Source organism: Coloeus monedula, assembly GCF_965178545.1.
Source record: "Coloeus monedula genome assembly, chromosome: 22".
Lineage (NCBI taxonomy): Eukaryota > Metazoa > Chordata > Aves > Passeriformes > Corvidae > Coloeus > Coloeus monedula.
The window spans coordinates 5,044,257-5,066,899 of NC_138802.1; the positions used below are offsets into that span (position 1 = coordinate 5,044,257).

Genomic DNA, 22,643 nt, shown 5'->3' on the forward strand with positions numbered 1-22,643 from the left:
TACATTACAGCAAGCTGCTTATTTCAGGTTGGCCTTTACAGCTCCCCAGTGAACCATCGCTTGCAAAACATGTAACTTTAGATAGTAGGAGAGGGAGTAGCAAAACCCTGATGGAGAAGGTAATAATATTTTTGGATAATTATTTCAGAGATACAAATGAAGTGAGAACAACACTGAATTCCTTCTACTAAGTTTCTGTAGCACTTTGTCTTTCCAGCTCCTCTCCACTACAGTGGAATGTCCTCTCCATACATCTATTTTTTCCATTATCAGTCTCCAGGGGGATTGGTGGTGAGGCAAAGATGCAGTACAGCTCTATGGAAGATGTGAGAAAGACAAGCTACTTTCCCATTAAACTGAAATTTGCTTTTCTTTCCTTGATGAAGGAAGAGTCTCTGCAGTGATGAGCAGTAAATTCCTCTTCTACGTATGACTCAGAGAAATCAAAGCAAACAATTACTTTCGCATGTTGGCAATTCGTAACTCTGTGCAGAGTTCAATTAATTTACAAGAGAGCTGCACATCTCATGAACCCCATCCTGCCTGCTGCCTTCTTTTAGCAATTCCAGGAAGTGGGAACAGGAGCACAAGTGTGGGAGACAGGATTTGGTCTGTCTCTTCTGCCAACTGACAGGTTCATGTAGAGCACAAGAGAGATTTAGCAGATTAAAGTTCTTTCTAAAGGAGGCAAGGCAGTCCTTAATGGTTGCAAAAGGCAACACAAATGAAGGTGTGAATTTAAGAGGAAGTCAAGCTTGAAAAGCTGCAATTGGTCTTGCTTTTTAATAATTTCTTTTTTTCCTAAAATAAAGTAGCTTTATGAGTTTCAAAGGAAGTTGGTTGGAGTATCTCTTTGTCTTTTAATTGACTATTAGAAGAACAACTGAAAAAGCTCGTATAAGTTGACTCCTTGCGGAGTCAAAGACAAGAGCTGTTTCTTTAAGTCAGTTCAGAGAAGGTCACTGCAGGAGTGTGTGTGTGGCTCCAAGCTTAGCCTGAAGTAGTATCTCTGAAGGTCAACTGAAAAACTGTTTGGTTTTGTACATAAGTAAATCAAAATTGGAAGCTGAAGTCCTCATGATAAATGTAACATGCATATTTCTACATGAGAAAGAATGAAACACAGAACTAACTCCAGCATTGGTGTTTTATGAATCAAGATCAGGTGTCGTTCTAAAAATATACTCACTAGTTCAAGCAAGAAATCTTTCAAGAAAATTCAGTGGTTCAATTCATGCAGGACTTTGCATCAATGGCTGCAATGGGCACTCCAGGCTTACAACTTAATAAAACAACCTAGTAAGGTGCTTTGCTCATCTCAAACACAACCTTCCCTCCCACCTCCCCATATCTCATTGCTTACATGGAATATTTACATGGGTGCAAATACAACTTCATTTCTTTTAAAAGGTATCTGCAAGACTGTGATTCAGGTTTTTCCATTAAGGTAGCTTGGAAGTTGCTCCAATACTTTCACACCAAAGAAAACAAAGGTAAATCACATTAGAGCAAGCTGCATCCTGGAAAGCCACTTCCAAAACACACAAACCAAACCAGAAATTCCTCTTAATTAAAGTCAGTCTCTTGAATCCAGGGGGATGGTGATATGGTGTGTTTTTAAGATGCCTGATGATGATATTACTGGAGATGTTTGGAACCCACACAGCTGTGCTCACATAGATATCTTTTCATCTGGTTCCTGTCAGCACCCAGCAAGTGGGATCAAATGTGGGGAGAAAAATAAACAACAGGAAAAGGAGAGACAGAAATAAATGTTGTTGAAGAGCCACGACTTTCAGCTCAGTGAAGGAAAATGTCTCAGGTGCACATCGTCCTTCAGAGCCAGGCATGAAAGGAACCCCATGGGGAGAGGGACAGGTGGGTACTGTGGGCAGCTCAGAGACACAGCACCCCCACATTGTCTCTAATTGTTATGAAAATCCTGGGTCAAGATCAGAAGAAAATTATTTGCATGGAAAATTGAGCCTGTTCTGATCTTCATCTCTTCAGAGGCTTCAGTGTGAATTTTTAAATTAGGAAAAATGTGTGTGCTTGATAGATGGCAATTAGTGTTTATTAACAAAACATGCTTTGTTTAAACTCCGAGCAGTCCCTTTCCCTTCCTCAGGGAAGAAGGAAGTGATGTGTTCCTTGCTACGCTTGTGGCTGATGCTTTGATATGGTGGCTTGGTTTCCAAAGATTTTTGTGTTGTTTATGCCTAACATACAACAAGGCTTGGACTGGATGAAGGTTAAGGCTGTACCAGGTTGCCTGGCTTAAATCTTAGACTGACTTTGGCACCATGAAACATTTTCTGGACTGAAAACCTTGCTCTGGATCAGGCTAACTAAGTCTCAAGTTTATTATGGGGCATTTCAACCTAGCCAAAGGCACAGAGATATACCTTCAACTAGAGAAATCCTCCAGGGATAAAAGTGCCCCGTTCTGAGTCTGACATACAAAGACAGTTTCTCCACAATCTTCCCCAGTACCAATCAAAGGTTACACCTCATTTCCATAGAGATCATACAGTCTATTTTAGCCATTCTGCATCAATCATACTGCTGAGACACATGGGATGCAGCACCTCGAAAATGAACTGTCTGGGTCCTCTCACCAGATGCGCAAACCCCACAGCGGGATCCTCCCGAGACAACAACCAGCACTTCCCACAGCGGGCGCCAGGTGTCGTTGCGGGCCCGAGCACCGCAGCATTCCCAGCCCTGCCAGCATCCTTCGGGACCCCGGGAGAACCGGGACTTCGGTCACGCACACGGCGACAGCAGGAGAAGGAGAAGGAGAAGGAGAAGGAGAAGGAGAAGGAGAAGGAGAAGGAGAAGGAGAAGGAGAAGGAGAAGGAGAAGGAGAAGGAGAAGGAGAAGGAGAAGGAGAAGGAGAAGGAGAAGGAGGAGAAGGAGAAGGAGAAGGAGAAGGAGAAGGAGAAGGAGAAGGAGAAGGAGAAGGAGAAGGAGAAGGAGCTGTCACAGCATTTTTCTCTCGAGATGGAGAAGGGTTAGGGTTAGGGTTAGAAGCTAAAAGGCCAAAACAAGTCTTTGATGACAAGGCATAAATGGGCATGTGGCCTTGAAACCAGAGAGCAGGGAAAAAGAGAGGCAGACTGCTAAGATGAAATAGAAAACAGCACATGCATGTTCTGGGGTATTTTTCAGCTTCTAGCTGGTCCTTATTCCCAAACCCACTAGTGTTACCCAACCTGTGGGCTCCGCACTGCTTCTCAGGATGTTAAGAAGTTGGCTAATAAAGATGTGTCAAAATGAGAGGAGGGTGGGAAGCTGGAAACAAAACTAGCGCATGAAATCAATCAGTTTGACAAAGTTTTTGCCAGTGACATTTCAAATATCCTGTATGATCCTGCTAGAGAAGAGAACAAGTGCTATGCCAGCCTGTGCAGAAGTTGGAGTAATTCAGGTGCTCACCCAGAACACAGAAGTTCTATCCTCCAAGTCCCTCCTGTCCTCCCATCATCATGCTGGTGTGCTTCTAGCTCCTGCTGGGATGCTCAGCACATGAAGCCCTACTGCCATGTTTGTTCTCATCCACTGAAGCCCAGCTGGAGCCAGGGGTTTGACCTTCAGAGTATCCAGTAACACCAACCACTTTTCACTCACCTTATGTGAGCCAACACTGTTTCAGTCCTCAGCTGAATGGGGGCAAGCTGGGCAGCTGCAGTGAGTAACAGCCTCCCGCCCTGGAGTGGCTGGGCCACCTCACAGTGACCCTGGCAAAGCCGCAGGGATCAGCCTTGGGGCTGCTGCTCCTTGATTGCAGTTCTGCTCAGAAATGGCCCCATGGACAAGTCAGGCCTGGATCTGGTGAGATCCCCAAGGACTTTTTGCCTTTTTCTATTTATCCTTTAAGACGTAGTACACTGGAGACCGCAGGGAGTCCATTACCTGATCAACTGACCCGCAGGTACACGGAGCTGCTTAATTACCAGGTCTAAAGGAACATAAGGGATCTGAGTGTCACTCCCAAGAAGGTGACATAAAGACAGCAGCTGCCTGAAAACACATTTTCCTTTCCTGTTTAGAGAGTTCTTTAAAGATGTGGCTTTTTACACTCTGCTAATTAAAAACAGTAGTTCAGGCTTGCATTGATCCTTCAGTACAAGAGCTCACATATTCACCTCCATGGAAACAGCAAAAGGCAGGAGCATAAGTCCCCAGTAATTTTGTGGAGTTTGTGCTCCTTTTCCTCATCTCACAGTAATCCCTGTTTCTCCTTTAAGTGTTTTTCACTTGTTCTCAAAGCAGGTCACTGCTGCATGTGCCCTTCAAGAACAGCACAGCCAGATAGGAACTGACATCACTGTGGGATCAGAACCAGTTTATTGACTAGGACAGTGCTCACCTAGTTAGACCCCCAAAAAAAGAAACTATGCTGATTAGAGCAATTGTTCTAGGCACACCACAGAGGACACTAAGCCCATTTTTTGCACTTTTCAATGTCATGTCTGGCTGCAGCCAGTCCAGAAGACAAGTTCTTTCTATTGCAATGTCCTTGAAATAGAGAACAACTCATTCAGATTGGATCAGATCCATGCAACTTTGTGATGTGCATCACCTGAGTGTGCCTCTGTGGAACATTCCTATCCTCACAGCTCAGTACGGGCCTAACAGTGACAGCAGTTTCTGGCACAGGCTCTTGTTCCCTCCTAGGGCTTACAGGCCTTAGCTCTGGACCCTAAGGATGAGGGATTTTGTTTTTAAACTCTCAAGTACAAGGCAGGAGAGAGTGAGAATTTATTTTAGGAAGGTGTTTGTGGCAGGCAGGTTAAAATTAGACCATTTGTTCCTAAGAAGACTATGTAGAATGACAAGGACTTGGCAAGAGGCTCTCCACTTGGGAATGTGACACAGGAAGTGCCTACACGGCATTTGGCAGTGATGTCACCTGGCTGCCTGAGGGTGCTGCATGGAAGGGTCCTGGGAAGCTCAGGGATGGAGCACTGGAACTTGTTCAAGCCACTCTGTATCTGCAGGCAGTGAGTGCAGAGCAGGACGCGAGGCAGACGTGTCGACAGGACCCACTGCCCAGCACTCCCAGATAAGGGAATCTGGAGCCAGGACAAAGAACTGGTATTCTTGCACTATTTGTGAGGGGCTTTTCAGCAAAGTATCAGCCTCCTCTTCCTGTCATGCCTCCCTTCTCTTGCTGCTCCAGGAATTCCTGCCTTCTGAGCTTTCTGCCTTCCACGCATGGCTCAGCAACACTTGTGCTTCACAGCCTCAGGCTGGCAGGATCACTAGGGAACAAATTGGTGGGCACTGGGCCTAGAAAACCTCAGTCTGGAGGGTTGGGACGTTTCCTTTTCTCACTGAAGGTACTTGCTCTGAAGCTAAGCTAAGGAGTACCAGGTCAAGCTCTGAGACCTGCACAAGCAGAGATCTGTTCTGAGGTTTAAAGTACAGCGGTATAATGATTAGGGATGTGCGAAAAATAGCTCTGGAAAGCCACAGAGCGTTACAGTGGGGAAGTATGAAAGTTTTAAATGCAGACTCTCTCTTCCAGTAGAAACTTTCTGGTCATGAGGCAATTACTTGCAAAAGCTCTCATTCATTCTTGCCTCCATGACTGTAAAGATGCACAGACAAGAACCTCACTTCATGCCATGGGGGTGCATCACACACACATTTTTGCAGGACAGAAATACAAACATTTGCTTAGACTGCAGGCCAGATCATCAAAGTCATGCACATTTCCACTTCTCAAAGCAATACTTAAATCAGTGGTCAGTCCTGTCCCCCATACAGTTACATAATAAAAGACCTAAAGCAGCTAAGTCTTAGGTTAAGTCCTCCTGCTCTCAGTACTTGATACAAGGTGAGAGATGAACAGAGTGAAATGTTCTCTAGCCATTTAGAGAACAGATTACCTACAAAACCAGCAGCAAGAGAACATGAGACTTATCTGCGAGTCAGGTCTGTTTGAACTTTAACAAAGGTTTCCTGTGCTGTGGGCAAAATGAGTCCAAATGACCCAGCCCATGAACCCACAGGATCATCTCGGCTGACTTCACTGATCAACCCACAGAACCCTGGACTGAAATAAGCCCTCAGCTTTGTAACCCAATCAGTAAGACCTCACAGACAATTTAGCTTATAAACCTCCCTGACTCCCTTTTAAAAAATTATTTTTTTAAACTGACTAATCTTCTGGTTTACATCAGTTAAAAATAGTTGAAACTATTCAGTTTATGAACTAATATTTATAATGATTTATTTTTGCAAAACACCATTGAATTTTCTAGAAAATGTAGTTTGCTGGTTTTTTCCTATTACTAGCTTCCTTCCCTTCCACCCCCCAAAAAAGCCATAGTCATTAATATATCTGTCTTTTCTCACTGGTCATTTTGATGAATCTGGAGGGAATTACTGTTCTAGCTGTGATTGGGAATTGGGACCCGGAATTCATTTTAAGCCTCCTGAAGTTAAATAAAGGTCAGATTTGGAGCAGTCTAGCTATTCAGGCCCATATTCCCTTATTCCTTACTGTGTGAGAGCAGCTCTGATTTATTAGTGTGTCATCTAGAGGATTTGCACCCTGATTCACCTCTGCCTCTTACAAACCATTTCTCTGCACTAAAATATCATCATGTGCTAAAGTGTGAAAGATCTCCTTGATCTATTAGACTTGTCAGGTGCATCTGACCTATCTAGGCTAAAGAATGTTCATTCTTCCCATGGCCAATATTTTAGGCCTTCCTGGTCATTTCCTGATCTGCTCTGGCCTGAGACATGATGTCATGGCTCACAATGGTCTTCACACTTCAACACTACGCAAAACATGTTCTGTTATCCTTGGGGAAGTGACAGGGTAAAACAAATCCTCTTGGTTAAACAACACAGAAATTATGTGAAGAATCTCCAGTGCAAAAGGGATACTAAAAACATTTTCTGCCTCTGAGGTTCTGTAGCCTCTATCTGCTGTGCAACCCATACTGATGAGTTGATTTTAACTAAACACAGTTAAGACATTTAAGGCACAGGCAACTTTACAAATAAGTTTTTTCAAAGATGGGTTTTGAGTGCTCAAATGAAGGCCCTTTGTAGGATACTCCCATGTTTCAGAAAGCACTGAAGCACTATTTTCTATAAAAAGCAGATTGTGTGGCTGTATTCTTATTACCATTTTTTTGCCTTTCCATTACTGCTTATTCTTGCATAGCTTTCCCATCCAACTTTAAAAGCAGAGCAGATAGAACCCAGTCTTTGGGGATAGAGTGAATGGAATTGTTCCCATGATCAGGAAGTTCAGAGAGACACAGATCAAACTTAGACTAGGACATTCTACTCACTGCAGAGGGGCACAGCAATGTTACGTGATTTGTTTAAGTTCTGGCTTAAGGGTGGCATCTGGAGCCCCCTTTTAACATGCCATGGAGGAAAGTGAGTCCAAGATTTCCTACAGCCTATCAGGCACACACAGACACACTGAACAACCCTTCCATGTGCAGCTGCTACTCAAGCCTCCACTGAGTACAAACAAACTGTAAAAATGCTACTGGCTGACTGGCACACATGAAGCTGACTGTGCTCACTGGGAGCTGTACGCCAACAGTTTTATTTGTGCAAAGAGCCAAAGCCTTCCCTGCAGCAATAGAGCTGTAACATTTATAACAGTAGAGAGTTAGTTCCATATCGGTTGAAAATCTTTCAAGGTTTGGACTGAAACATCTCGAGAGAGGGAGAGAGAACTGCAGCTGTACCTGTGCAGCTGATCGACAGCAACCAGTTTTTTGGCTTACCAGTATGGTTAACAGTCATTAACTTAAGTAGCAACCTTAATTCTCCAATGACTTGGTCAACAGAGAACTTTGGCAAAAAATTCCATTCATTTCCCCTATAAGTCCACTGCAAGTGTGGGAATGACACACCTTGCCATTACAAAGAAGCACTTTTGTGAGCTGAAGCCGACATCATACGTGTAGGTGGAAGCTTTTGAACCAGTCCTCATCCTGAAGGACTGGTTTAAAGTCTGGGTTTTGCAGTGATTAAACTATCTTGATTACAGGAATGATTCTTTTGCCCATTGGAACAGCCCCAAAAGCTTCCGTTTTCTAGTGGCATTCAGTTGCTTAACACCAGTGTCTTTTGTCCCTGTAAGTTAATTAAATGAATTTCTGTAATTCCAGAAAACTCTGCCAGCCCATAGACACTAAACAATTTACTCCAAATTAGCTTTTACAGAGTGAGACTGTAACTTGGGAGGAATCATTGCTTTCCTCAGCATCTACAGGCAAGTGTAACTGCCTGCCCTCCATTTCTGTTGTTTCAGAGAATGCATTTGGTGTTTGCACCCACACGGGGAAGCAGCCATGCCACTGTACATTCCCCAGCTCACACCTGGCATACACTACTCCACCCATTCCTCTTTCATCCAGACAGTGCATCCCAAGGGAAAATGGTTGAGTCCAAAGTTCTGGGTGACAATCCTTGGTGACAAATCTCTTCCACCCCACAGTATTCCCTCTAACCAGCTCAATGTCACCACAAGGGCACATGGAACTGTGCAGCCCCTGGTGACAGCAGCACAGGGCCTGATCCCCCCACGCTGAGGCTTTGCAGCAAGTGACTGGTGGGATGGCAGGACCATGGAGTGCGTAGTGTCACAGGGGAGGTGTGAATGTGGTGCTGACAGTGGACTTTATCTCAAGCATGAACACAGCCTCCAGCTCTGTAGCCTGAGCACCTTATCACAGCTTTAGGAGTGTTAGTTTTTGAAAGGCTGCTCGTCCATCACACTGTGCTGAGAAGCAACAGCTAAAATATCCTGCCCCTCTGGCCCATGCCATGCCACCCTCCACCACAAAAGGCTGAAGCTATTTCCAGAAGCTTGGCAAACACAGTGAGTATTTTCTGGGAAAACAAAGAAGGGTTGTCAAATCAAGAACAGTGGGTGATAAGAGCCACCACAGCCACACTGAGCTCCTGAGAGAGAGTGGCTTTTCTAAGCTCTGGATGAAGCTGCATCCTTCCCACTGCAGCTCACCCACCCAAGGCAAGAAGGGGCTCTCTGTTCATGTGCAGCCTAATATGCATCCACTGCAGAATTCCAGAATGGCCGCCCTGGCACAACCAATTGCTTGCAATACTTGACATGAAGGATTTGCCTTCTAATCACAATAAGCAAGTGTGGGTACATCCAAGTGTGCAGTTGCACCTGAACCGATGAGAAGCATTGATGAAAAGGACCATAAATGTTAGCAGGAAAAAGAAGAATACATGCATGAATCCCAAACAAAAATCAGGGTAGCTTACCTCCCTGTTCTCAAAACACAGGGCCCAACCTACACCACTTTCTAGTAAGGCAAAGTCCACAAATCTGAGATATGTCAGAACTAATGGACAATTGGGATCCTGCTCTGGGAATACAAAATTGAGGTTATGTACAGTGCCACTCTCACAGGCTGAACAAAATCTGCTGAGGGTTTTGTGGAGGACAGGCTTTATGTAATGATCACATTTTTAGTTAGTTAGGTTATTTTTAGGTTCATGACCAGTCTGTTAGGGGAGGGAGAAGGGAAGTAAACAACCACTGCAACTTCTAGGACAGGTGCCATTTCATTCCTGTAGCTGTTTAGCCATTTCTAGAAATGGCTTCTCCTTCTGCACGCTCCACACTGACAAATGGCATGCAGCAATAAATAGCACAGTGGGATAGTATGACCTCTTGCCCCTTGATTTGGGTGCTTGGCAAGAAAACCTTGATCAATGGGCACTGGTGACACTATTCCCAGCTATGCCAGGATGAGCTGAGTTGCAAAGAAAAACCTGGAAAGTGTTATCCCAGATAAATTGCTTAAGAAATGTCCTCCCTACACCCATCTCTTCTTACACAAACTTACATTCTGCAAAATCCATTATGAGAGTCCAGATCAACATATCTAGTGCTGAACTAAACTCAGCCATTCATATGACACTAAAACTTTTAAATATCAGCACAACCATTCATATACCACACACATACCACGGGTCTTCTCAAGACATGACCACTCACACACACTTCCATGGCTAAACCCTGAAAAAGAGCCACTCAGCCCCTTGTTGTAGTGCATGTACCATGTTTTTGATTATGAAGTAATTGTTTTATTGAAACCTCCCAGTGTCTGGTCTGTTTTCTCTGCTTTAAGCAGAAGTTGCTCTCGAACTTGAGGTATGTCCTCCACTCGCCAGGAGAGGTCACCACACACCTCAGTAACCAAGTGAAGAGCCCAGATGGGATCTCACAGGAGGGACCTTCTAGTTGGGCTGAGTAAATGTTCCAGCTCGAAACAAATGGGGATATGTCATACCCATGCTGCCCACAAAGGGTTCTCTTTCTCTCTCCTGTCAGAGGTTAGGAAGTGCAGACTAACACCACAAGTTTCCTGCGTGCAGCTGCTCCCACTGAAAGTCCAGCTTTTCTACAGTAAGGCAATAACATACAGACAAATTAGACCTCAGTTCAAACACCAAAGATGTCTCATAAAACACAGAAAATGAAAAACTTGGATTTTGAGCAGTTTAGTGAAAGATTAGCCTATGAATTTCTGAGATCCAACTTAAAGATCATGGGGAAGTAAGAATGGCTGCCACAGGACTAAAAAGACCTACATGGCTTAGAACCACAGCGCATCTATGTTTCAGCTGGAGTGTGAGTATCTATTTACCCATGTAGACATTCCCACCTTTACAAAACAAGATGAACAGATGCTGTTCATTTTGCTAGAGATGAAGCTTAGCCAAAAAAAGAGTTTCAGGTGAGGATTTATGGAACATGAGTACTTCTTTCGGTCTCTGCCTCTCACCAGGGTCTGGTGCCATTGCTCTGAATTCCTCAGCTTGTTTCCTGTTTGTTTGAGGATCCGTTTTAGGATCCACGTTAGGCTCTCCCTTCCCTCACTGAAGCTTCCCTGTTGGGCTTCATTAGCATCAGAGGAATGTGATAAATGTGCCTAACAAACCTAAAATTAAAATTTTGCCATCAAAATCCAATGCTCCAGAACCACCTACTACTAAACCTGCTACTAAATGCCAGCCTGCTGCCCTCCTTGTCCTCAGGTGGCCTTGGCCCCTTCTTATGCCAAAGGGCTAGAGAGGAAAACATCCCCTCTTCATCCATTCAAAGAGATCATTGAGCATTAATTAGTGAGTACAGAACAGATCAAAGGCAAATACATCCTCAGGACCCCAGAGCAGAGTAGTGCCAGCACTGACTCGGTCCCTTTACTGGCCTTTACCCTCCCACAGAAGGTGCTGTGGGACAGGAAGAGGAGACAGGACAGTGTGTAGTGGCCCTATGGGGTGACCAGCCCACAAAGGAAGCTCCTTCCAAATTTCCTGATAGTGAAGGCTTGGTTTATTTCCCATGGATGGGCTATCTCAGACACCAGGAGATCCCAATTCCTCCCAGTCCCAGCCACTCCTAAGGCAAGGACCAAACTCTCCTCTGGATTGTGCTGGAGCAGATGCAGCCAATACATGCCAGCTGTACCCCAGGTGAGTGAGCTCAGTCTCTGTGCTCAGTCCCTTCTCAGGATGGAGAACTGCTGTTGCAGATCCCCCGAGTCCCCTCCTGCAGTTGGGCCCTGCTGTCAGCCCATCACCAAAGGCGAAGGCAGGGAAGTGCCAGAAGAGCACAGAGAGCTCCTGCAGCTGGGCACTGACCGCCCAGGCCTGCGCTCATGGTGACACCAGGCACTGAGCCTGCACAGTCCAGCTCCAGCCCCCTCAGGAGAGGGCAGGGGAGGGGGACACCAGGAAAGCGCTTGGAGACCACAGCTAAATGTTAATGTCTCAGTGAGGGGCTGCTTGTGCCAGCTTCCCTCGTGGACTCAGCAATTCCACTGTGATGAAAGCGCTGTAGACACGTCACTGCCCTTTCAGCCAGCCAGGGAATGTTGGCCGGAGCAGCTGGGAAGGAGAGGGAGGCTAAAGGGGTCACGGAGCAAGGAAGGAGGAAGATGAGTTACTACAGCTGTGCTCTAATGATATCTACCTAAGCCTAGTTGATGTGCTATCAGTTTCAGAGCTCAACTTCCTCATGGGATGAGGCAGGGATACCCCCAGAGGAATAGTTTGCCCAAATCCTACTCTTTAATCAGATTTCTGCTGATACAGGAGAAATATCTCAGGAAGCTTGGAAACAATTTATTGTTGGAGATGAGCAACACACATCAATCTGCTGCCTTCTTGAAACTTCCTTCCACCCTATATGAAGGATCTGCCATACAAAGGAACACTTCAAAAAGGGACACAAACCCATTTCCTACCTCCAAAATATTTTCTATTGTCCTCAGGGGTTCCTCCCTTCTTATAGGCTGACGACTGTGCTGAAGTCTCCGTCTTAGCTGCACCACCTCAGTGATAGATCTCTGTGAATATTCAGACACTGAGTTCAATGCTAGTCTGAGCCCTGAGAAGATCTGGAATGTAAAGCAGACATTTGCTGGATGGCTTTCTAACTACATCTTGCCACTGCACCAAATGTGATCTGAACCCAGCTGTGGGCTACCTGGACCGAAGCTTCCCTTGCTGTCTGGGTTATGCAGCACTATCTGAAACACACTCACATGGAGTGTCATTGTTTGAGGAGATGGAACATCCTTTTGTTGTGTTTATGGACAGCATTCTGCTGCAATCCATTAGGATGAGAGGCAATGACACAAATGGCAACAGGGAAAATTCCAAGTAGATATTAGTAAATCATTGTTTCTTGAAGGTTTTCAAAATTCAACTTGACAAGGCATTGAGAAATTTCATCTAAGTTGGCTCTGCTTTAGCACAAGATTGCACCACAGACCTCTAGAAGCCCTCTCCAGCCTTAATTATTCTTTTACCAACATAGTCATAGATGAGGACTGTGCTAGTGTATGAATGTCCAACAGTAACCAGAGAGACAATTCAGCAGAACCCCAAAACAACTTCAGAGATCTCAAGGTCCAGAAGATTTATTATCCACATTATGCAGACCTGTGACAAGCCAATCAAAGCAACAAAACAATTCTGGGCTTTTGCAGAGGAGAAAAGATGAACCTGAAACTGCCCTGACCTTTTCTTACAGCATTGTTACCCTGTGAAGTACACACCTCAAACCTCTGGGATGATGATTTCATTTACTAATAAGATTCATATCAAGTGTGGTTTTCACCAACATCAAAACCAAAAAAATCCCAACAATATAATAACATCAGACTTCCCTTTCCATCACAGAGGGATGTTTATGTCTCCTTATAACACCCATTTCTAGAGACACCTAAAATTATGCCTTAAACTGATCTGCACATGAAAAAAACATTGAAAACATTAAACCTGCTGGCACATCACAGAATTATTTTTTCCAAGCTTCCAGGACCAACAAGTTGATACTGAAGACTGGTTTGCAAGCCTTCAGTAACTCAAATATCAGATGAAAAATGCCAGATGGTCCTTACTTTCCATTTCCTTCATGTAGATCCAGCTTGATGGCCTTTAACTCTGTGCATCACATGTGTGCAAAAAGGCCTTGAAAGGGCAAGATGTATTATTGCATACTCAGGAACATTTCAATTTTTCAGTGAAGCCAAATTTCAAGCCTGTTCTTCCTTTCAGACTGATTGAAGATTTAATATAAATTGTGCAAAATAGACTGAGAAAGATCATATAAAGGAACTATTTTAAGCTGGATCCAGGGAAAGAGGAATTTCTTCCTCAACTTAAGCCTTGTAGAAGTTGTCTGTGCATGTCAGCCTGTGTTTGGCCACACTCACAGTCATTCAGGCCAGTAACTATTGCAACTTGTCATATTTTTCATACTTGGTTTTCCCTTCTTCTCCAAATCACACTCTTTCATCTCTTAAGTCAATAACATTATATTAATAAGTTATATTATTATGCTATAATATCATGTTATTATGCAATAACACTCATTTCTTACACAGCATGTTTTCTTAGCCCATCTAGCTGGTTTGGTGCTTCACAGTGACAAAGGAGCCAGGTGAATGTGTCATGGATACCATTCACTTCCTGTCTTACTTTATAGTTCTCTCATAATTATTTTTCTCTGGATGAAAAAGAAAGGTTCAGCAGTCAGCCCAAGCAACACTGAGCTGCTCTCACTCATGTACATCAGTGGCACCAAGACAGAAGAATGATGCTGCATTGCCTAAGTGGAAAATGCTCCTTTAATTCACCATTAGGAAAGAGAACTATTTCCTCCCTCCTCCTCCTCCACCTCCTCCTCCTCCTAGGTCGATGAAAACACATCAAAACCTCAAACCAATCCTTGCACTAGCAGGAACTCAAAAGGTAGACTTGGGAGGGGTTGGAGGAAGATATAAATGCTGATAGCTGGAGACACAGAGCAACATTGAACTGGAGAGACTTAAGGGTAGAGGAATCAGAGACACCAAACATGAATCTGAAACTCTTTTTTTGCCCTGGATTCCTTCTGCTGCTCATTGTCAGTCAAAACCAGGCAGAGGCCAGATCCATTTCCAGCTTACAGGTAAGTGACTGGCTGCTCAATAGAGCCGAAAGAAGCTGATGCTTCTTTAGGAATTAGACACGTCATATGAGCTCTGTTTCTTCCAACCCCAGCTTAAAGAGACATCATAACAGCAGGAATGCTGAGATGGGCAGACACAGATTTATTAAACGGAGGAAGCTAAAGTCATTGATCACTGGATTTTAATTTCTAATCACATGAGGTAACTGAAAGGAAAATGTCTGGGGGTTTTTCCTGTGGTTTCAGTTAGGGGATTGTACATTTAGGGTCATCCTGTGACTGAGTGAAGAAATAAGCTTTTGGAGTAAAAGAAATTATTCTGGAAGGACTGTGATCTAAAGCCCTAGAGCAGTCACCTGCATGCTCCTCCCTGAAGCCCCTGGTTTTAGCTGAAAAAGAAATGCAGGATCTCCTCCTCAGCTCAGTTGTGCTGTAATGCAGCCCCTGCTTATGACTACCAGGTGTAGAATATAAGAAAAGAGAAAGTGTGTATGTGTACCTATGTGTATTTGTTTGTGCAGGAATTCCAGGTCATTATAAAACACATTTCATTTACTGCACTAGGGAGCTGGCATTGCCACATATCAAGTAACCTCCCGGTGCGTAAAGAAATGTCTAACATAATCCTTCAGAACCAATTTCAGCATGTCTCCTGCCATTGCATTAATTCTCTTGGATATCAACTATTTTTTTCTTGTTCTTTATTCACAATTTTTTAGGCCTTTTTCAATTTTTTCATCATTTATCCCATATGCCCAGTTCCAGGAAAGACTTAACTGTCAGTCTGGCAGCTCAGACATATGTCCTCAAACTCAGCACTGAGTATGGCTTATATGGAAATAATGAGAGTTTCCAAAATCCCTCCTTCTCCTCTATTCCCTTTCTGCCTTCTACTCTTCCCTTTTTCCAGAGTCTGACCAAATTGTTAGATGAGGACCTGGATCATCCCCCGGTCTCAGAAGAGAGGGACCATGAGCAAGATGACCTGATCCCGGCAGGTGTCTTTGATCAGCAAGACACTGAACTCCAGTGGATCCAAAACACCAGGGACCAGCCCGAGAGCATGTCCATGGGTGATAGTGCAATCCGGAGATTCTTCAGCGACCTCCTGAGTTTATCCCGTAGATACCAAGGCAGAAGCAAAAAAGGCCTCTCCAGGGGCTGTTTTGGTGTCAGGCTAGACAGAATTGGGTCACTGAGTGGACTGGGATGCTGACTCTTCACTATGGTAAGAGAAAGACAGAGGCTGCTGGTCTGTGTATTCATATATAACTTGCAGAAATATGCAAAAGAGCAGAGTTAATTCAACTTCAAGGAAATGGTGCCTTAAAGTAACTTTTACCCTCCTATCACAAACACAGTTTACTATTTCACTTTCCTCAGAAGTCACTGTCTTCAGATAGAGACTTAAAACCTGTGAATGCCACACCTCTGCTTTACCTGCTTTTCCTCCTTTCTCTGAGTCAGCTGTAAGCATTTCATCTTGTCTTAGAAGACCAGAGAGGTTTTTCACCAGCTCCTCAGGGATACTTGTTTCAATCCGAACAAACTCTAAGCAGAACAGTGGAGCTAAATCTGCCACTAGAACAGTAAGAAATCAGTTAACTTCCATGTGTGAAATCCTGTACAGTTCTCTTTCTATTACTTATTCCTCTTCTTTATTGACAGGACTGACTTCGGGGTTTCAAAGCACCTCTTGCCTTTTAGTGAGATATTCAGCTCTTTTTCATACTGGCCTCACCAATCCATCTACTACATGATGTACTGAGCAAATGCAGCCACCTCTCCCCTGACATACTTGGCCAACAGAACACACCTTTGCTGTACTGCCTGTTTGTATCAGAGTAGTTATTTGTGAACATCTATCTGAAAATTAATTACAGAAAACTACATTTGTACTGTTTGTTTACTGAATGTATAAATAAACAAGTCTCATTATGTCACAGATAATAAACTGTTTTCCATAATGTAATGAATTTGCTTCAAGGTTTGCTGCGTGATTTGTTCATATTTCATTCCTGAAATAGAGCCTTAGTTTGCAGTTAGACACTAGAATTCAGGAGCATTTCAGAGGGCTGCTGTCTGGTGAATAGAGACCAAGATACAAAGCCTCAAGTCTCTGACCCACAGTTTGAACAAAGGGCAGCTCTCTTAGCAGACATCACCAGAAAGCAGTGACTCTGCATTTAGATCTGCCACTGACAGAGGAAAACAAATTTTTCTTAGCAGTATACCTCATCTTATTAAAAAAAAAGAAACAAAAAACCCCCAACCAAAAAATCCCAAACCTAACCCCAAAACAATGCTACCTTTCCTTGAAGGAAATTCAAAGGCACCCTGCTCTTCCATAGGCAGATCCAGGTATTTCAAAGCACTGAGAAGAAAATTGAAAAACACACCCTGAAGGCTGAAGGCTTCTTTTTTAAACATTTTTGGTTAGGTCTTATGTTGTTTGCTAGTTAATCTGTTTAAGTTAACTTTAATAACAAAGCAGCAGCAGCTGTGAAAATGCCCTGAAAAGATACTTGTTGCCATTTACATAGACAGCCCTGAGTACAAGTTCTCCAATGATGAATATATGAATATATATGAAGTCCATAATGAATTTATTACATTCTGTATTGCCTTTCCTAAGAAAAAAATCACAAGAAAATTAAGATTTCCACCAATCAAATAAAGAATTAAAGTTCAGAATGAAAACTGTGTCATTCTTTCATCTTCCAGCATAATTCTATTCCAATCACTAGTCTATACATGGCTTAAAACAAACTATTTACTTAGGCTAAGACGAAGCACACCTGCTCCCCCCCTGCTTGGGGGAGCTTAATAGTAAGCATCCAGCTTTCTTAAGAGTCCCTCTTCAGGTGTGCTACCCCGGGGCTGGCCCAGGTGCAGCCCATGTGGTGGAAAGGTTAATCCACACAGCCCATGGACATCAGGGTGTCAAACAATGTAGAGCCAGTATCTTGTGATAGCTGGTGCTAATGGGAAGGTAACAGCCTCCTTTCTAATAATTCTGAGTCTCAAACTTGTTCCCAGCTCCCAGTAACTCTAGAGCAGGGATGTTCTCACAGACATAAAGGCTTTTTACTGTTGAAATTTCACTGAAAACCCAGTGAAGGACAAGTGCTACCGAAGTTTATTTGCAGAAAAATAACAGAGGTCAGAGGAGGTTGAAGTCTGAGCTGTGAGCACTTGTGAACAGAATCCTACAGAAGATGAATAAGAAACAGATAAGAGTTGCAATTAGAGAGGTCGAGCTGGTAATGTGCCATCCCATCACCTGGCATTTTGTGGGAACATTTTAAAAAGGCACTTTTCTGAAAGCAAGAACAATTTATTTCACATAAAAGGCTCTATAATTAGATCCTCAGGACTGAAGCCAGGTGTGTTTGTACTTTAGGTAATTTGCTGAGTTCTATTAGCATTTAAATAATCAAAGCTAAGCTTTGAAGTGAGGATGCCAGTCAGATGGGGGAAGCTTATCTCTAACTGTGCCATTTCCATCTTTGCCAAGCAGCAGTGCGTGAATTTACAGACCAGGGTTACAGAAGTTGCTGAGGAGAAAAGCCTCCAATAAAAGTACTCCTACATGGAAAGAAATATACAGATATCTTTCTTAAATATGTGTGCTTTTGGGGTACCTGATTTTAAGTGATGTTAGGCAGCAATCAAGATTTGGTCTCATCCAAGACTCACTTCTGGCTAGCTTATTAACAGAGGCCCAGTTGTATTTATTCCCCTTGATCATCACACAGATCCTATTCAGTCTCACTGCTTTATCCCTTTCCACTCCCATCTGTCTCCAGTACACACAAAATTGAGGATAATGCACATCCTCACCCAGACCTGCTTTCATTCTCTATCAACAATAACCCTCTCACCTGACATGATCTTCCTTCATTCAGGTACCATGCTTTCAAAACACACATCCCCTTTCTCTGCCAGGTTCTTCTTTGCTGTGTTGCTTTAAACAAACCCACTTGCCAGCTGTTAAAACAGCTGGATGCAAAAATCACTGTCCCACACCAGTTGATATTGCTGGTTTCCTTCAATTCTAAGCAAAAGGACAGAAGGCAGAGGCTTAGTGAAATTGCTTTAATGTTACCCAGGCAGTGAATGAAAGAAAGGACCCTATCTGCTGTTCTGCCTCTTACAGAAGGAAGGGTTACAAAGGTAAGGGTTTGGTGACAATGCCAGAGAACCATTATCAGAGAAACTTTCAAAGAAGGAAAGTCTCCTAAACCCAAGTCTCAGGACACGGTCTACTCACATAGCACAAAAATTTGTATACAGAAAAGAAAAAGCTGTTATCCAAAGAGCTGCTGCAGACAGAGAAATGATCCATCGCTCAGCCCCTTGGAGGGCAAATCAACCCAGCTCTCAGCTCCTGAGTGTCTGAGACAGAGCAAACAGGCTGAAAGTGCAAGGTTCTTTTACTGCATCAACTTCAACCTAACAGTGATGGAGAGCGGAGGAAGAGGAAATCACTGGGAAAATAGGTGCTGCCAGGAGGGGAGATGACTAAGGGCAGTTCTCTCCCCCTGGAGCAGTTGCTGCACTCAGAAGACCACCAGCTCCTGGAGGATGACCTGTGGGGGCAGCTGCAACCAGTTTCCTTATCGAAGCCAGAGGGCACAGCGCAGCACTTCGGCTCCTGCTGGGATCTCGCAGGAGGCAGCTGAGCTCCCTCCGGGGGGCAGAGTGCGGATATAAGGAGGGGCATCCAAAGGCAAGGAAGCAATACAGTATCGAGATGATGATAGGGATAGGGGCAGGATGCAGCTCCCGGCTCTCTGCTGCGTGGCCTCGCTGCTGCAGCTCGTTATGCCGTGGGCAGGGGAGCAGGCGGCCGGTGAGGAGCTCAGTGCTGAGCTGCGGTTCCTGCAGACACCAGGGCCGGGACTCCCAAGGCAGCCACCCGCACCCGTCCCGCCGGGGCGAAGCGACAGGAGCGGGGCTCCCTATCCCTCCTCTCCTCCCCTCTCCAGGACTTCCTGGAGTCGCTGCGGCAGCTCTGGGAAGGGGAACCGAGCCCGGGAGACGAGCCGGTGGTCGGGGCTGAGGACGGCGGCTCCGAGTGGGAGCTCTCGAGGGGCGGAGAGCGGCCGGGCGGGGATTCCGGTCCTGGCCCTAGACCTCCTCAGCTGGCGGAGGGATAGAGCCAGTGGAGGAGCCTCCTGTCCTCCCTCAGACGGAGGCACTTTTCCTGCTGCTTTGGGACGAAGATGGAGAGGACCGGCGAGCAGACGGGGCTGGGATGCGACCAACACAAACCCCGTAGATGCCGGAGCAGGGCAGGCCGGGGCAGCCGCCGGGAGCTGCCGCTGTCCCCGGCTGAAAGCCTCGGAGCGGCTTCTCCCGCAGCTCTCTGCGCTTCTTTTACAGGTTTCTGGAGCAGATGGAGAAGCTGAAGCCGGGACCGGCTGCAAGAGCTTCCTGAGTCTCCAGACCAGTGTTCAGCAGCCACACCACCAGGCTGCACTCGGACACGCCACGGCAGTCTGGTACGGAGCAATAAACTTTTTACAAAGCCTACATTGCCTTTTTTGAGTGGGGCTTTTTTTCGGTCACGGTTTAGCAAATGGTCAGAGGATACAGAAATCCCCTCCAAAGCGCTCCTCTCCCTCTGCTCTAAGGGCTCGGTCCTGACCCTGGCCAGAACATCCCACCCGTTCTGGACAAGCCTTTTGCTGGAAGGTCGCAGCAGCAGGAAGGATGGTAGTTGCATCCTTCCACGACTATGTCAGTAACCCTCCACGCTGAAGTGGCACTGCCAGGCACCGCTGCCAGCTCTGGGACCGTGGCAGGGAATGCCTTTCCCGATGGCTTCACTGCTGCTACCAGAGAATCCTCCCCGGAGGTGGGCACTGGGGCTCGGGGTTAACTCCAGGTAGTGTCCTACACACGCCCCTGTGCCATGGGCTAAGCCGCTGGTATCAGTGCCAGGCTTGGCACCGCAGACCGGCATGGGGGGACCTCTAAGGACAGAGGGGCTCCATCGCTTTGAAAATACACCTGGCAGTGGCTGCCGGTGCAGGCAAAGGGCCGCGAGGGCTTCAGCACCCGGGACAGACGCCAATGGCCCGGCACGCCGAGCGCCGGCCCCGCCGGGCTCCCCCCGCCTGCCCGGGGCTCCCTGTAGCCTGCACTGAGCCTGGAAAGTCCAGCAAAGGAAGGGGCAGCCGCAACACAGAGATAATATATCCCGATCACGAGGAGAAACAATCCGTGTTTAGGATGAAAATTAATTTCTCCCCTTGGAAAAAGTGAGGCACCACTTAATGGCAGTATGGCCATTCCAGACATTTTTACATTTTTACATTTCTGTTTTGATTTTTGTCTGATGGCCTGATCTCTTCATTTCCTTCTCAATCTAACTAAAGTGGAGAGAAAGAGAGCCTAGGGTGGGGTGTGGCATAGTTTTGTCAAAGGTTTTGTCACTGGGAGATGAAAGAAATACAAAACCAGCCTCTTCCTCAGGACAGGAGATTCTGGACAACCAGCTCACACTCTTCAGCGCGGAATGGCAGTACAAGAATGGACATCACTGGAAGGATGTGCAGCAGGTCAGGGCAGCACTTAGGGCAGGTCTATCCATCAGCAGATGGAACCCACATGGCACCAGCCCCCAGGTTTACAGTCCTTAGCCTTACAGGGCTGGAAAACAAGGACATAGAAAGCAAGGACATAGAATCATCTTGCTGGGGAAGGGGCAGTGTGACCTCAGCTGAGCTCTGTCCATCCTCCTCATCACAGGATCCATGCACAGGCTGCCAGCAGCACCCTTGGTACTCTCCCTCTCTGATCTGAGCAACCAGAGCTGCTCTAATGGAGCCTCATGTCCTCACACCTCTCATCCCATACCCTGGGATACAGAGAAAATGTGCCAGATTCCCAGCCCTAAAACCATCCACAGTAAGCTTGTTAGAAGAACCTGCTGCCCTGTTAAGGCAGACATTTTACTAGGGAAATGCCCAGCTGAGCATGGGCAATGCCTAGATCTTGACTCTCCACTGCTGGGCTATAAAGCCTAAAGTTCATATTAATTTACCAGGGTGATGACACTGAGATAAACAAACGAGTTTTATAGCTTTAACAATGATGAGCTGAGTTCTGACATTTCACACCCCATTTGCTTTGGCAGAACTGCAAGATGGATAATTGCGGGCAGAATTTGGCTGTGAAAATACAACAGCTACTGTGACAGGCAGCCATTTTATCCCATCTCTACACTTCACTACATTGTACATGAAATAGAGCACAAAAGCTCCCTGTCTTAGAAAAGTACTGTTGAGGCTGAAGTCATGCTGCGGTATCTCATTTATCTGCCATGGAACACAGAAGATGAAAAGGAACAAACCAGTAAAGAATGGAGTATCTCAGGGTCTGACTTAATGACTAAAATCCTGGAAAATTAGATTGTTTCACAGGGGCACATCACTCAAAGCAAAATATTTCACATCTGAGATTAATATTGTGTCCCTCAATTTCTTGCTGCTGGGTTTGTGCCCCAGGGGCTGCTGTACAAAAAAAAACAGACACAAAGGAAAACTCAGAGCAAGCTACAAAATGTTTTTGTACAGAGAGAGCACTAGAGAATACTTAGTGCATGGGGGGATGTGAAAGGAAAAAAACAAAAACCACAACAATAACAGATTCTAATTATCTTAAATTGAACACTCAAAATTAATGAATAATTCTGGTTTATCTTCTCCCACTTTTGCAGTTTACAAAACAAAGTTACACCTTGGCACAAACAAGCATGCACTCACCAAGAGCAGCAGAAAGAGAATACTTGTTACTAATTAATTAATTAATTATACAGACACTGCAGTATAAAGTGTTAATTAAAAAAAAGAAGCTGTCAGGATCTTAGTTCTTTTTAAAAGCACAAAATAAGAAAGTGTTGGAGCACACAATAATAGAAAAAAATAGTATTGCCTCCATGTTCTGAAAAAATAAAGCATTGAAGAAAAATAGAGAGAGCTTTTATAATAAAGGGCTTCATCAGAACATACACAGAGTTGGGCTGACTTCAGGCTATATTAGGAAAAAGTAGCATTTGAGCGTGACTTCACAACCTTGAGAATGTCCGTTCTAGTATAATTTTGGTAGCTGATCATGTGAACAGTACGTGCACATGTTTGTACAC

General features: G+C 45.0%; 1 protein-coding gene across 1 annotated transcript; it reads left to right on the forward strand.

The window, feature by feature from the left end:
* Positions 1-14,395: 14,395 nt before the first annotated feature.
* LOC309581192 (C-type natriuretic peptide 1-like) lies at positions 14,396-15,704 on the forward strand (the record flags this gene model as incomplete). Its single annotated transcript, XM_082295647.1, has 2 exons — positions 14,396-14,488; positions 15,399-15,704. 2 exons carry the CDS (start codon positions 14,396-14,398, stop codon positions 15,702-15,704), a joined length of 399 nt encoding a protein of 132 aa, XP_082151773.1.
* Between the last annotated feature and the right edge of the window lie 6,939 nt (positions 15,705-22,643).